Source organism: Leptonotus elevatus, chromosome 15 (assembly GCF_054856555.1).
Source record: "Leptonotus elevatus isolate MCC_2025b chromosome 15, RoL_Lele_1.0, whole genome shotgun sequence".
Lineage (NCBI taxonomy): Eukaryota > Metazoa > Chordata > Actinopteri > Syngnathiformes > Syngnathidae > Leptonotus > Leptonotus elevatus.
In genome coordinates, this window is record NC_141253.1 from 20193766 (window position 1) to 20209950 (window position 16185).

Sequence of the window (16185 nt, forward strand, 5' to 3'; positions counted from 1 at the left end):
TAGGAGGAAGTTAAAAACTTAGTCCTACCCCTTATTCGTTTTATGTTGATAAAATGATAAGGTAATGTATTTCAACAAAAGGAAATGTATAAACCTAGTCATATCTACAAGTGCACTCACATATTCAATTTTCATTCAATTTTCATTACACTCATACCGAAACATCCAAATAAATTACAGCATATATACATTTTTAACAGCTCATGTCTGATGTAAGTAATTTTTTAAACTTTGCTTTAAAACATTTTTTTTTTAATTCAGCAAGTGACTGACATCTTTTCAGGTTTGCTTAATATTTGTTATTGTTTAAAAAAAATTTGTAGACACTTTTTTTGTAGACACACTGGTTGGTATATTTTGATTGATTTTTAATTCGTATGGCTCTTTTTTGAAGTTTGAAAACAGGATCGGTATTTGTTTTATTTGTGTTTCCCCAGATTTCCACACAATAGGTCAGATATGGTAATAATAATGAGCAATATAATGATTTCTTATTTAGGACATCCTTAGTTTTAAAGAGTATCCCTATAATTTTTTACATTTTCCTTTTGACGTTATCTATGTGAGACTTCTAACATAATTTTTCATCAATAACTACTCAAATAAAATTATTTTCATACCTCTTTTTATTTCAATTGAATTTACCATAATTTTGACCTGTTGTGTAGATTGTCTAGTACCAAAAACTATAAATTTTGTAGTATTTAAGTTTAGTGATAATTTGTTCATATCAAACCATTTTTTTATGTGTTTAGTTCATTCTCCACACTAGTCAGAAGCTGCTTCAGGTTCTCTCCTGAACAGTAGAGAGTTGTGTCTAATAAGACACAACACAATTTTTGAGACACAACAGATATCATTTATATGCAATATAAATAATTTGGGGCCTAGCATAGACCCTTGGGGGTCTACATGAGTAATCTTCAGTGTTTTGATTGTATATTGTTAAACTGTAAGTCCTGATATCTATTATCCAGATAACTTTTCATCCATTTATATGCCAAACCTCTTATGCCATATCTTTCTAATTTATTCATTAGTATAGAATGATCTATAGAATGAAATGCTATTTTTTTTTTAATCTATAAAAATTCCAACAGTAAATTTTTTATTACCTATGTTAGTAGATATTGCTTCTGCGAGTTCCATGACTGCCATTGAGGTGGTCCGTTTTTCTCTAAACCCATATTGATTTTCACTCAAATTGTCCAGTCTATATGAAAATAATTACTGTGGCAGAAGTGATATTGGTCTATAATTAGTGAATACATGTCTTTCTCCATTTTTCTGAATGGGAATAACTTTTGCTATTTTTATTTTTTTTTGATGGAAATATACCGACTTTAAACAACAAATTACATATATATGTGAAAGGTTGCACAACATATTCTATAAACCTTTTTACTAATGTCATATCAATGTTGAAGCAGACTGGACTTTCTATTTTTTAATATTTTAACATTTAATACTTCTGTATCATTAACAGCATTAAGTCACATAGTGGATGCATTTTTTTATGTGCTTATCTATTTTATGTTTGTTTCTTGGCTCAGGGATTTCTTTTGCCAAATTACTGCCAACATTAACAAAATACTCATTAAAATCATTAGCTATGTCTGACATTTTTTCAAAAACAATATTTTTATCTTTTATAAAATATTCTGGATAATATTTTTTTAATAGCTATTTTTAATTACATGATTTAGTATTTTCCATATTTCTTATGTGTTGCTTTTATTCTGTTCTAGTAATGCATGGTAATTAATCTTTCTTACTTGTTCGTATAATATTCAACTGTTTATTTTTGTAGGTCTTGTACTTTATTTCAGCTTCCATAGTTCTCAATTTAATACATCTTTTGTATAAAATGTTTTTCTTTTTACATGCAATCTCTATCCCCTTCGTAATCCATGCCTTATTTAGACCTTTACATTTTCTTGTGACTTTTATTAATGGACAATGTTTATTGTATAGAGTAATATAATGGTAGACTGAAATGCACTGTATGCGATATTGGGATCATCATTTGAATAGACCTCAGACCAATTACTTTTTTCTAAATCCAACTTAAAGGCAGCCATGTAAACGAATCTATTTTTTGGATGATCTCCTTGCTGACTACTTGTTTTTTTTCTTCATTTGTAAAACAGGCAGACCCAGTGGTACTACTTGATGACAACAGTTCTGTCACTGTCATCAGCTATCGTCTTCAAGATGGATGTGTGCCTCCCTTGGAACAAGGCATGGTGGTTGGGCAGCTCGTCCTTACAGATGCACTAATCATTGGCAACTCTAACAGCCAGGTTTAATCCTAATTCAATTTATGATTTTGTTACATTTCAGTGGTACTTTGATATACAACTGCCCTAATTTACGGGTATAGAATTGGGAGCCAAAACATGGTTTCATTTTTATTGATGTACCGTATTTTCACGACCATAAGTATTAAAAGGCGCAGTCTCACCTGTGCTATTTCTGTATTTAACACACACATAAGGTATTATTGGGCGCAGGCAGGGTAAAACATACGCTATCTTAACATACGATAGCATGCTTTTATACTAACAGATACCTAGCTTATGTTTTTAAAAAGGCAGCGGGAGCAAAACTGAGTTCGGTTGTACTTTATTGAAGTATTTAGCAATGTACTCACGTTACTTTTGATCAATTCTCATCCACAAATCCGTTAAAGTCCTCATCTTCTGTATCCGAAATGAACAGCTGGGCAAGTTCTCCATAAAACACCGTGCGGTGTTGTGCAAAAGAACTTCCCTCCGTAAAAAAATTTATCCTCTGGTACAACACATGTTTTACAAAAAACACATGAAGAACATACGTGTGTTTTTCAGTTTTAGAAACAAGTTTTTGTAACAAGAAAAAAGTATTTATTGCGGAGAAACAAAAGAAAACGCCAGCACTCGCTCGCATTCTGCAGTGGTCGCAAGGTGTGTTCAATGACCAGTAGACTCAGTAGGAAATATATATATATATATATATATATATATATATATATATATAAAGGGGGGAAATTGAGGGTGACGGGCAATATTCGTTACAATATATATTTATATATATGTATATATATATATATACATATATATATATATATATATATATATATATATATATATTGGTCATTTGACCAGCAGCCTGTTGTGCTATCATTGTGACAGGCACCTGGCTGAAAGGTCGCTTCTGGTGCAGGCTCTCCTGTCAGGACGCCTTAACTGTGAGGTGTGAGGACGGGAAGTAACGCATCCAGTCTGACAGGTGGCGGCAACCCACAGTAATGTTATTTACTAACCACTAATTACATTTGAAGAAGAAAAGGTTCGCTAGTACTTGAAAGAAGACGATGAAGAGAAACAAGGAGAAGACAACAAAAACGACAACAACGATGACTGACATTTTGTGGTTTTCTGTGTTTAACGGTGAGTTGCTGATTTTTTGTTATGCACAGAAACTGTTAATGCATGGTTTCTTTTGTTGGTCGCCAGTATAACTACTGCAAACGTATATAGAATAACCTATTTGGCGAGATTGTCGACTTCAATCAACTAAGTGCGCTTATGGCGACAAATAACCAGGGACTCTTGCTTAATCTTCTTGGTGACCTTTTGTCAGAGGCTACTAGCAAAAAATCTAGCGACATTTTCTGACGTTATTAGAGACGTTTCTGGTGTTTTGGAGACTGACGTGAAGACACGTGTGGTTCTGCAGTTACTATTTTCAGAGCAATTGTGTTGCCTTGAGTTGAGTCTCTCGGTAGTCTCAAGGGGCTGGTCAGTCTAGCCTAGCACTCCTAGCTGTAGTCAGCAGTAGATAGGAGACTTTATTGTGTTATCTTTATTATAACAGAAAATATGCCTTTTTTATCTAGCTCTGTAGGTAAGTACTTAAAAAAAACATACAGAACCAAAAGGGTTAATGATGTAATTATTGCATTAGGTAACTTTTAACCCCTTATCAGTAAAAAGTGATGATGTATGTTGTATAAATTAATTGGAAAAAAAGTTAATGTACTGTAATTGAAACACGTAACCCAAATAGTTTTTTTTTTTTCAGATGCACCATTCAATTTTCCCCTCCGTTGGAAAGCCTACAACAGAACACTGCACAGCATGCTGCCGTTTGTTTCACTGCCGTCGAGGCTTCAACAGCATTTAGCCGTCCATGTGAAAAATGCCATTACATTTGAAGGTAATACATTTCAGATTAAATACGCACACAATTTTGTCTTTTTTTTTTTTTTTTTAATCATTTTTATAATTCATGATCTAAACAATTTCTTGGCTTGCTTTTACATAAGATCTGCCGCAGCAATTTGAATTGCAAAGATTGGTGACATTTTCATTGTCCTATTTGTGACAAGATATCACAGCTCAATCACAGGTATGAAACATTGTTTTTGGACTATACTTTTCCTCTTTATAATATATGGACATTTGCTGACCTTTGAAATCCACAGGAGAAGTCCATTTTTGTGGCTGACCTCTATGCTGTAGCAACATGGCGACCACCAGCATCATGTAACCCACTTGCAAGCTTACCTGTATGTGCAGCATGCCCTACTGATTTTATTCAAATTATAGTTCTTGTGTATTTTAACAGTTTGCTTTTGAATTTTGTTGTTGTTAGAATGATGCTTCAATCAGAGATGCCATTGTCATTCCTGTGTGGAAACCTGGGCATTTCCTGTTCTGTAAGTGATGGTTACTGTAACATGATGGAAATTTGTATCAAATGCAAAAGTGTTTCAGATAATGGATGGCTGGATGGTTGTTAACAAAGTATGTTTGTTATCTATTTGAGAGTATTGTGGTTGGGTTGTCTTGTTTTGTCTTGTCTTGTCACGTGATTTCACACAACGTCAACTTCAAATGTCACTAACCGAAATTGTAGGTTTTGAAACCAAGACAGCGAGAAATAGCCTTTCTCGATTCCAAATGTGCCCAAGCGCAATTTGGACTTGGTGATCAAGAGATGTGGGAACTGGTCACTAGCAAAAATGTTTTTTTGTGCTTTTGGGAATTCTACTATTGGGTTTTAACTTGATAATTTTTGATCTGTGTGATATCCTTTATATAGTGCAACGTAAATGTATGAAATCATAAGTTACCAATTGTACATTAGAGTTTTACTGATGTAACATGATGAGCCAGACCTATCAACATTACATTAATTTATACCAGCAATTGAGCATAGCAACAGGCACCATGAAAAGCCTGTTAAATGTGTGTGGAGAGTGTGACTGCATGGAGTGAAATGCTGATGATGTTGGAGCCAGTAGTGCCTGTTCTGCATGAAACGTTAACCTCATAAACAAGATTGATAATTGTGATTCACTCAAGGGAGTTCTTCACATTATCAATCTGCGACTTCACTCGGCAGATCCGTTGGGGAAAGGAGGAACTTGCTGTACAATATTTTGAGCAGATTGGACCAATCAAGACAATGGATAAAAATGTCGTCTTCTGTCTTATCTTAGGGGGGAGGGGAAAGCATGAACATTTTTACCAGATAAAAATGCACGAAGCACCTCTCACTGTTCAAATTCAACAAGGAAACAGTGAGTAATTCTGCAAGAACAGAATTACTTGCAGCGTCTAATCGGCCCTTATTGGTTTCGTCCCGCCCTTAAAAACGCCTAATTGATCCAACCTAAAAAAGGTCGGCTGCCAACGTGTCAGCGTTAGCGGTACAGGATAAGAATCCAGCTTGCTGGCAAGGTTAATGAAACGACCCCGTATTGACCATTTTACAGTTTTTCTCCATAGGTTTGGCACATTTCTGGAAACTAAAATGACATTTTCAAAATACCATGGACAAATCCCAAAACCACCTTACAATTAGTGTCAACTGAATGGCATTCTTTATTGCTTTCATCAAATTGCCAATGTCTTAGTATATGTCTCAATTGCCTCAGTGGATCAGTGCAATGTGTACATTTAGCTTACAGTTAGCACAATGTGCCCACATTTAGCACATTTTCCAAATCAATACATCTTGCTGACCGAACTGGACTAGTGGTTGTCCTCTCCAAAACATGTCAGCGGGATTTCAGTGTGTAGGCCATAATATGCAAAATCATCTGTTCAATTGTCAAAATTAGTCAAGCATATCACAGGGGATCAGTGTAGAGGTTGGTTGAGACATTCACACAGTCCCCCCCCCCCCCCCCCCCGCTGCATTTCAAGGGAAAATAAATATCCGCTGCGACGTGGATGAAAACCTTTGGCCAAACAGAGAGCAGCGTATGGATTAGAAAATTAGGACGATGGCCAAGAGGGGGAAGGTGATGATAGTGACTGCACAGTAATTCTATGCGTAAATGTGACTGTTTTGAGTGGGACCAAATAGACTCAGTAAGAGTAAGCTAATATTTACACTATTACACAAATAAAGAATTGGAAAAAAATCACTCAAGAGTGGAGGAACGAACTCACGATCTTCAGCTTGGGAGACTGCCACACTACCACCTGAGCTATGCCCCTCCTACTGTTTGCTTATCTCCAAGAGAACACCAAAAACGTCGCTTTTGGTCTGTTGGAGTTATGAATATTCCAGCTGACATGAGGGATATACGAACACACAGCAGTAACTCTGTGGCTCAGGGAGGAGATCGGCTGTCTCCCAAGCTGAAGATCGTGAGCTCGTTCCTCAACTCTTGAGTGACTTTTATTTATTTATTTTTTCAATTCTTTATTCTCTCTCTCTTCCAAATGTAAATATTACTCAAAAACTGAGTCTATTTGGTCCCACGCTAAATAGTCAAATTTACTCCACAGAATTGACTGTAGTTAGTGTTACAGTAGTTGGTTCTTGCTGTGCGCTAGATACAATTTTAGTTATGTTTTAGTTTTTCATGAATATACAGAATTTGGCTTACACTTTCTGTTGTTGCACCCTGTGTAAGTGTGTAAGTGTAAGTAACCTTGTGTAAATAAAAACAATTGCCATTCCCTTGAGTGTGAGTGGAGTATGTCAAACCGCGAACTTTGAAAACTGCTCTTGTAAAATCATTTTTTTGAAACCCAGTTTTATATATAATTGTATTTTGTTAGCGGCACCCCTGCTGTTGTGACAAAACATCTAATGATTTTGACTTGCAGTGCTCACACAATGCCAAAGGGACGATGCATTGTGGGGACACTGACTACTTGTATGACATAGAAATTAGATTTTGACACATACTGTGGGTAAGCTGTTTTGGGAGCGATATGATCTTTTGCAGATGATCCATAGTGTTGTGCAAAATCATCCAGGTTATTTTTGGGCAAAATTACTAAGTGAATGCAGATGAACCAAAGCAATTGAGAAGGATCTTTGCAATTCTGACAGTACCGACTCTTTGTTTGGGAAATAAACTTGGAATGAAGCATGTGTGCCCAGTTTTGAGATAGATATGTGCTCTTGCTAATGAACGGATTGTGCACAAATGTAAATCTGTTTAGCCAAATGAGCTTGCAGTTTTGAAAATGTCATTTCAGTTTCAAGAAATGTGCCAAACCTATGTAGAAAAACTGTAATGATTATTTTGCATTCATGCAATTGTCTTTTCTATTTTAGAAACCCTTCCCAGTCACTGAATCCTGGCAAGTGGACTGAGAAAACTGAATTACAAATACAGGTAAGAGTAAGAAGTATTTATAATGTATGCATATTTGAAAAGTTAAAGGCACTGCAACATGAAAAATCTACTTTTTTGAACTTTTAGCCAGGTTAAAATTCCTCACCAAAAACATGACCAAAGTTTTGTTTTCCTCCATTCGCCCCTGTATGAGAAATTCTAGGTTATTCTGCTCTACAAGCACCAGCCCCTCCCAACCTGAGAAAACGAGCTGTTGGCACGGTTTGACATCATTGCGTGCGGCCCCACCACCGCACCGCCTCTGCGAACTAAACGCACGCCCACTTTCTCAGAGACCTCCCTCCATGGGATAATGACAAAAGAAGCCTTTATCAATAAACATTCTGTCCAAATGAATTTAAAGCAATCAATAATTCTTCACATTTGCAATGCCAAAGTGCAATGAAATGACAATTGGCTTAAAATCCATTGGCTTACACTGGTGTAAACTACAAGTAAAACATTTGCGCCAATGAATTGAATTGAATGGATGGTGTAGTGGATAGTGCGCTCGCCCCATAAGCAATAGAACGGGGGTTTGCGACCCACTATGGTGCTTTTTTTCTTTCTCCTTCTTTCCTCTAACCTCTCTGCTCCCCTCCTCTTCCACGATTTCTTGTGGCAAGGACCCTTTTTGTTTAAATGTTTATTCAAGAATTGATGGCTTGCGTGACCAAACGCAGAGATCTAGCAGCCCGTGAAATTTAGAGTCCATTTTAAAAAATCTGTATGTTTTTTTATTTTTTTTATTTTTTTATTTATAAGAGCTCAGTATTGTTCATTCGGAAATGTCATCATCATTGCTCTGTATGTTTTGTGGGCGTTGCGCGACGTCATGAGAGGGGCGCGGCTGCCACTGAACCGAGCGTTTGACTTCTGGGTAAGAAAAATAGCCACCGAAATAACTCATATTTCATTAAAAATGACATCGCGATTGTGTCAAAGGTAAGATTTCATCACTATATGCCTATAGTTAACTGTGGAAGGGCTTAAAATACCATGCCATACCTTTAAATACTGTTTAAAAAACACCAAACAAACACACAACAAAACCGACACAGCTTCTTTACTTCTCTCTCTGTATCTGTCTCTGTCTGTCTCTATCCCCCCCACCCCCCCACCCCCACTCCCACCCTTTCTATAGGACTCGGTTGAAGGGCGTGTTCTGCAAGATTGCAGAAATGCAGCAATGTGGGTTGAGGCCAATCACAAACTCTTCTCTGCCAGAGTGGACCTGCTCAAAGTTCTGTGCTGGGGAGGAGGAACAGGCTGAGGCCACTGAGCAATATAAAAGACTGTCGGAACAACACATAGATGAGCAAGAAAAAGAAGAAATCCTGGAGGTTTTATAATCAAGTTCTACAACATTCAGGACCTGTTGATCTTTTGTGAGATGTATATGATAGTTGATGAAAGTAAATATTTGGTATATTGGTACAGATTAATAAACAAAAGTAAGTCTTTGATTATGTTGTTTTCTTATTGAGCCCTTAATTCATCGATGTCAAGAGTGTAGGTAGTAGTGGTTTTATTTACTTTGTATTTAGGTGTTCCAGTCGCACAATGCTTGGCATAGACATAAAACAAAAAATGAAATGTATTGCAGTAAAAAATACAATTACAATATAATACAAGATTTTTTTTTAATATGTAGGAAAAAAGTGTTGCGATACAGTCAAAATTAAAAATAGTGTCAGCAAATAACAGCATAGGAACTACATTAGCATAACAATTCCATTGCTAGTGCCTGCACAAATTTTATCTTGTCATGAAAATAAGATGAATTAAAAATACAAAACAAGAGTTTTTTTTTTTGGTATTTAGGAAAATAACTCACATTATTACATGAAAGCGATCACGTTTTACAATTACGTTAAATCATGAAACTTGACATGAATTTTTTTTTGAAAATGATCAGTTAAAAATGTGAATCTTATGTAAAAACGTGAACATTATCATGTCAAAATGGGAAAATTATCCCTTAAAAAAAGTGAAACTATGTAAAAACAGGAAACATAACTAAATGTTAGTAATGTAGTGTCCCGCGCTTAGTAAATTTTAGTTGGTGTTAGTTTAGTGAAAAAGTTGGACGCGCGGAGTACGAGTCAAAGTTACAGTAAGTGATAGTGAAGTGGCAGCAAAGAGTATAGAAACTGCATTAGCACATAAACCGGAAGTTCCTACGCAATTTTATTTTTGGAAAGAGCACCGTGCATTTCCTGCCCTGGCAGTGCAGGTGTCCCGACAGTTGAGCCGACACAGTGGTGGTCTGCATCCAGGCACTCTTGATTATTGTGGACATCGCTGACAAGTGAATCAGAAGCGCTAATATTACTCTTAGCTGGCTGCTCTTCACTTGCAAGATTAACTTATCGTCCTGTCATCATCAGCAGAGGTGTGGACTCGAGTCATGTGACTTGGACTCAAGTCATGAATTTGACGACTTAAGACTTGACAAAATGTTAAAAGACTTGAAACTTGACCTGGACTTGACCAACAATGACTTGTGACTTCACTCGGATTTGAGCCCTTTTGACTTGAAAAGACTTGCTTCTTCCATCAAAACAAAAAGATTAAAATATATGTTGAGTAAGTTCCTCTCGGTGTGTGCGCAAGCTGGGCTGACAGCGCCGTCATTCAGACATGTCAGGGAGCCACAAAGGCGCAAACACACTACGCTAAGGCAAACTTCAAAATAAAGTGACCGAATAATACATTGACACCAATACAACAGCCTTGGTGGATTTTAATTTGAAGTCTGCCTGCATGGTGGCGTGAATGTGAGCTTGACTACTTCCCTTTGACATTTTGGCTTGCATTATCGACGTTTTTATTGAAATTACTTATTTTCTACCACCATTATCATAATAAATATATTAAATAGCGAATTTAGGACCCGAAAAAAAACGCAAGTTAATTAATTATGTCTCCGGCGTCCGTGGCTAGTAGCTAACTTTTCGTGTTAGCGTCGGGTGCCTGGCTAGCAACAGTAGTTTGACAGCTGTTGCTTGGCTTGCTTGCTTTTCCTATTGAGGACCTATGCCACTTTATAATCCACTCTCCCTGTTTAAACGACTGTGCCTTAAATTTGTTAGGGTTCAAAGGCATGGGATGAGAACCCAAGTGCATACACGGGAGGCAAAGAGAGTCACTTGCGAGTCTTTTAATTAGTGGACTGATGTGAGCGGGAGAACCAAGGGGGATCGAGGGAGCAGGCTGGCGAAGGTACGGCTTCGGCAGGTGCAGGAAATCTAGGCAAAGAGTGCTGATCAGAATACAGTTCTACTCAAAGGCAGTCAATAAGCTGGATGCAACTGACTGTGACAGTTAGAGTTGATCTGGTGCTGAAGTCCAGGGCTGGCTTTTGTAGGCTGCTGATTGTAATTTTGTGCACCTGGCTCCTGCTCCAGCTGTGTCTCCTCCGCCTCGCCCAGCAGTGTGATGCTCTCACGCACACATACACACAAAGGGAACAAATGGGCAGGGTTCACAGGGAGGAAGCGGGGGCCCTGACCCCCTCCCTCCTAGGGGCAACACTTGGCGCCCAACGATGGTTGAAGTCCCTGATGAGGGATGAGTCCAGGATGAGACGACAAGGGGCACAGCTGCGCTCCTCCAGGCCGTAACTAGCCCAATCCACCAGATATTGGAGGCCACGGCCCCTGCAACGAACATCCAGAAGGCGGCTCACGGTGTAAGCAGGGTGCCCATCCGTGGCGGGGAAGACGCAGGCAAGGGCGGTGACAACGGGCTGGTAGAGTACACCTTGATCTGCGAAACATAGAATGTTGGATGGACACGCAGAGTGGCGGGCAAGTTGAGGGGGATGGCGCATGGATTAATTATGTGCTTGATCTCATATGGGCAGATGGAGCAGGGAGACAGCTTCTTGGACTCAACCTTTAATGGGAGATTCTTAGTGCTCAGCCAAACATTTTGGCCTGCTGCGTAAAGAGATACGGGGGAGCGACGGCGGTAGGCATGTGTTCGGGAGCTCGAAGCACGGAGCAGAGCTGTGCGATCGCGTCTCCATGTGCTGGAGCACCGCCGTATGTGGTACTGGACATATGGGACTGCTATCTCCTTCTCTTGGGAGGGAAGGAGAGGAGGTTGGTACCCCAGAGAGCACTGGAAGGGAGACATGCCCAGGGAGGCGTTAGGCAGCGTATTGGGGGCATATTCAATCTATGTAATTTGGGTACTCCAGGAGGAAGGATTAGCATGTGACATGCAAGCAAGCAAGTGCGGTTTCTAGCTGTTGGTTGGTACGTTCCGTCTGACCATTGTTTTGCGGAAGATGGACTGACAGAAATGTCTAGTGCAGAGCAAAAGGACTTCCAGACAAGGGATGTGAACTGCAGACCTCGGTCTGAGACTATGTCTAGGGGAATGCCATGGAGACGGAAAACATGTTGTATTAACAGGTTAGCGGTTTCTGTGGCTGAAGGGAGTTTGGCTAGGGCAACGAAGTGGGCGGCCTTAGAAAATCTGTCCACTATGGTAAGTATGACTGTATTACCTCTTGACGGAGGAAGGCCAGTGACAAAGTCCAGTGCTATGTGGGACCATGGATGGCTGGGGACTGGTAATGGGCGGAGGTAACCGGAACTAGGCCTGGTAGATGTTTTGTTTTAGACACAAACTTTGCATGCGGCGACAAATGACCGAGTGTCCGTTTTCATAGTCGGCCACCAGAAGCATGGGCACCGGACGGCTAGGGTTCGGTTGACTCCTGGGTGGCAGGTCAGACGGGAAGCATGGGCCCATCCAAGAACTGGGAGCGGACACAATCAGGGACGAATGGAGTTCTTTGGGACCCACCTCTAGGGTCTGTTTGTCCGCTCTGTGCATTCTTAACCAATGCCTCAATCTCTGAATCCACTGATCCTATGACACAAGCAGGTGGGAGGATGGGCTCCGGACTATCCTTTGTTTTGTGAGTGGAGAACTGGCGAGACAGAGCATCAGGCTTGGTGTTCTTAGGCCCTGGATTATACGACAAAGTGAAATGAAAACTAGCAAAAAAGAGGGCCCACCTAGCTTGTCTTGGATTTAGTCTCTTTGCTGTCTTCAGGTATTCCAGGTTTTGTGGTCCGTCCACACCACAAATGGATATTTTGCACGCTCCAGGAGATGGCGCCATTCCTCTAGTGCCATTTTCACAGCCAGGAGTTCTCTATCACCGATGCTGTAATTGCGCTCTGCTGGGGAGAGTTTACGGGAGAAGAAGGCACATGGATGTACCTTACCGTTCTCAGGTAGCCGTTGGGGGAGCACGGCACCCACTCCCGCCTCAGACGCGTCCACCTCCGCAATGAACTGCCTCGACAGATCTGGATGAACAAGGACAGAAGCAGACGTGAACCGGTTCTTGAGGTTGCTGAATGCAGTGCCAGCCTCCTCTGACAAGCGGAAAGGAACGGCAATGGAGGTGAGGGCTGTGAGTGGGGCTGCAACACGACTATAGTTTTTAATGAATTTCCGATAGAAATCAGTGAATCCGAGGAAACGCTGCAACTGCTTGCGGTCAGTAGGTTTAGGCCACTCTGTGACAGCAGTCACTTTGGCTGGGTCCATGTGCAGCTCACCCTTAGCAATGACGTAGCCGAGGAACGTGGTTTTGGGGACATGGAATTCGCACTTTTCGGCCTTGACAAAAAGCCTGTTCTCCAAGAGCCTTTGGAGCACCAGCCGCACATGGTTGGACAGGGACTGTGAAAAAATCAAAATGTCATCGAGATACACTAACAGATGTTTCTGAGGTTGGTGAAAGATTCTGGTTGGTAACCCGGTGGGTAGTAGGTGATGTCTGGTCGGTGATGGATATCACTTTTCTTTCTTTTCTTTGATCCTTCCTCGGGCCTCCTGGCAACTTCGCAACTCTAGCGAGATTCTGAAGTATTCGGTTTGCACACACACACATACAAAAAAAAAAAAAGAGAGAGCAATGATGATGACATGTCGAATCGGTAAGATTACCAAATAAACAATACTGAGCTCTCTCAAAAAGAGAGAGAAAAAATACACAAACACAAACTTGTCAATCATGTCTCGGAGGACGTCATTAACCAGGGCCTGGAAAACGGTGGGGGCGTTTGTCAACCTGTCAGTCTTGACTCAGGACTTGACTTGGGACTTGAGGGCAAAGACTTGAGACTTACTTCTGACTTGCAAAGCAATGACTTACTCCCACCTCTGATCATCAGTATCAGTCACCTGTAATTTTGGGAAAAATACAGGACTTATGCTTGGGAGCAATTCTCACAACTCATGCTCAGTAACATGTTACTGACAAATTATGTTATTTTTTTGCTGAAAACACTGTCAGTGAGTGTTTTACGGGGTAACTGGGGTAATGGGGTAACTTCATTGTTTGTATCAACCATTCAGAGTATATTATCTCAGTATCGTGAATCGTGACTTGCAGAAGTTAGGTTTCCATTTCACAGCAATAATGGTTCTGACAACATGACGCAGACCAATCTTTGAGTAGCACTCAGAACAAATACCTTATGAGAGGAAATTTATACAGGGAGTCCTCGAGTTACGGCTGAGTTCCGTTCCTACACTGGCAAAGTAACCCAAATTTCGTATTTCACCGTTAAAGTCGATATTTACATCAAACACTTTGTACAGTAATTTAAAAAAAACTTAGTTGCGTGACCCGGAAGGACGGGAACCAATATTTCTTGTTTACAGACGAACATTCATTGCTGACAGACGGCAGAGCCTGATGGCGAGCCGACCTGCACGATGGACCTCCGTTGCTGGAGGTAACAACAACACAACTTTAAAATGGCGTGATTACTTTGAGAAATTAACTTAAAAGAAGGTGCACACGGGCACCGTAAAGTCAAAACGATGTATCTAGAGGACTCCCTGTATTTACATTGTTACTGATGAAATCTGTATTTAGAGCTTCTCCCACACTTATTGGTACAACTGTACGCCACACACACTGGCATTTTCGCTGCGGAAGCTGAAAATAACGTGAAAAGTATGCAATGCAATGCAAAGTCAATGTATTCAACTTACTGTAGGTGTGCTCTAAGCGAGTGGCAAAGCAAGTTGGCTGCCGCCGGCTTCACTTCTCGTTTTGGAATGAGCAGTCCAGGTTATTTTTTTACGTCTGTGTTGTGTCAGTCTGCGAATCCACCTAAGAGTCTGACCATGATCTTTTTGAAGATTTGAGCAAGGACAGCGTGTTAGCGTTTTTATTTTCGTAATTCAAGAGCTATGGTTGTACACACACGTTCGGGTCGGCTAGCATCGGGCTAGCATCACGTTTACAGCGGACTGCTCGAATGATGTATGCACGCTTTTTTTGTAAATCACAGAGCTATATGTGGACTGGAGTAAGCATGCACTTGGTGATGTGATGAGTGAACGGATTTACATACTAGTGTTAATTTTCATATCAGTCATTTTAAAATGTAGTCTCAGTTTTAATCCAGTTTCAATCATGCGTGTTAGTTTTTATCATAGCTAGTCAACCTCATCCCTTTTTTATTTAGTCCATTTTTAGTCTATTATAAATCTAGCATTTTAGTCTTTAGTTTAGTCCAAGAAAACTATTTTATTCGTCTAGTTTTAATCAACAAAAACTGTCAACGTTTTAGTCTAGTTTTAGTCAGGACAATCATTTTACCCCGGTATATTTTTTTGTCAACAGATAATGTTGAACATTTCAGATCTAAAATTATTTTACATAAAATGTTCTCCCATGTTTTTGATGAAAAACAACTTCACACACAATTACAGTATATCAACAAGTGGCTACTATGGCTCCATGCTATGAGCTAGTATATTAGCCAGCATAAGCCATTTTAAAGTTGTGTTGTTGTTACCTCCAGTAACGAACGTCCATTAGCCGGTTGGCTCGCCATCAGGTGCCTCACATTTCCGTGTTTAAGCTTGAATTAGCTCCGCTCTGCCGTCCGTCATTAATGAATGTCCATGCGAAAACACAAAATATTGCTTCTTTCGGGTCGCGCAAATGTTTGTTTTTTTAATTACTGTACAAAGTATTTTGATGTGAATATCGACTTTAACGGGGAAATACGACTTAAGTCAAAATTCGGGTTATATCGCCAGCGTAGGAACAGAAGTCCGCCGTAACTTGAGTCTAGTCTATTTTTAGGTGAAAAATATGTTGACGAAATTATGTGTGTTTAGTTTTCGTTGACGAAATTAACGCTATTACATACTATATGTAAGTCATTCATTCATTAGAAATTGCATTTGTGTATACATGATGTTTATATGGATGTCTAGGGTACATGCTATGTCATTTTTGTTAATTTTATGTTCCATAGGTATTGTACATAAGAGGGGTGCTTTGCTTGGGGAGGGATGGGGCAGATGGGGTTTTGCATTGTATAGTGTTTTTGTTGTCTTGAAAACCAATAAATACTGTTACTATAAGTAAATTATTATAATACTGTATTTACTTAAGACAATGAAGAATGCATTTAGAATTTTTAATTGTTCCTAGTAACTGCTGTTCTCCAATATATTTTTAGTTTTTTATTCTATTTTATTAATTGCCCATGCCC

The 16185-nt window shown here is 39.6% G+C and overlaps 2 protein-coding genes across 8 annotated transcripts in view; one reads left to right on the forward strand and one right to left on the reverse strand.

The window, feature by feature from the left end:
- Positions 1 to 16185, forward strand: part of scai (suppressor of cancer cell invasion) — a 139479-nt gene that overhangs the window by 73045 nt on the left and 50249 nt on the right. For all 7 annotated transcript variants that reach the window (XM_086096914.1, XM_086096913.1, XM_086096918.1 and 4 more), the window contains one exon: positions 2151 to 2303. In XM_086096914.1, coding sequence (XP_085953040.1) covers positions 2151 to 2303 — 153 coding nt within the window. The remainder of the gene's footprint in view (positions 1 to 2150; positions 2304 to 16185) is intronic.
- Positions 9708 to 16185, reverse strand: part of LOC147162361 (uncharacterized) — a 37890-nt gene continuing 31412 nt past the window's right edge. The window contains exons 3-4 of the mRNA XM_086096921.1: positions 12880 to 12963; positions 9708 to 11401 (exon numbers count right to left, since the gene is read on the reverse strand). Coding sequence (XP_085953047.1) covers positions 11118 to 11401; positions 12880 to 12963 — 368 coding nt within the window. The 3' untranslated portion in view covers positions 9708 to 11117. The remainder of the gene's footprint in view (positions 11402 to 12879; positions 12964 to 16185) is intronic.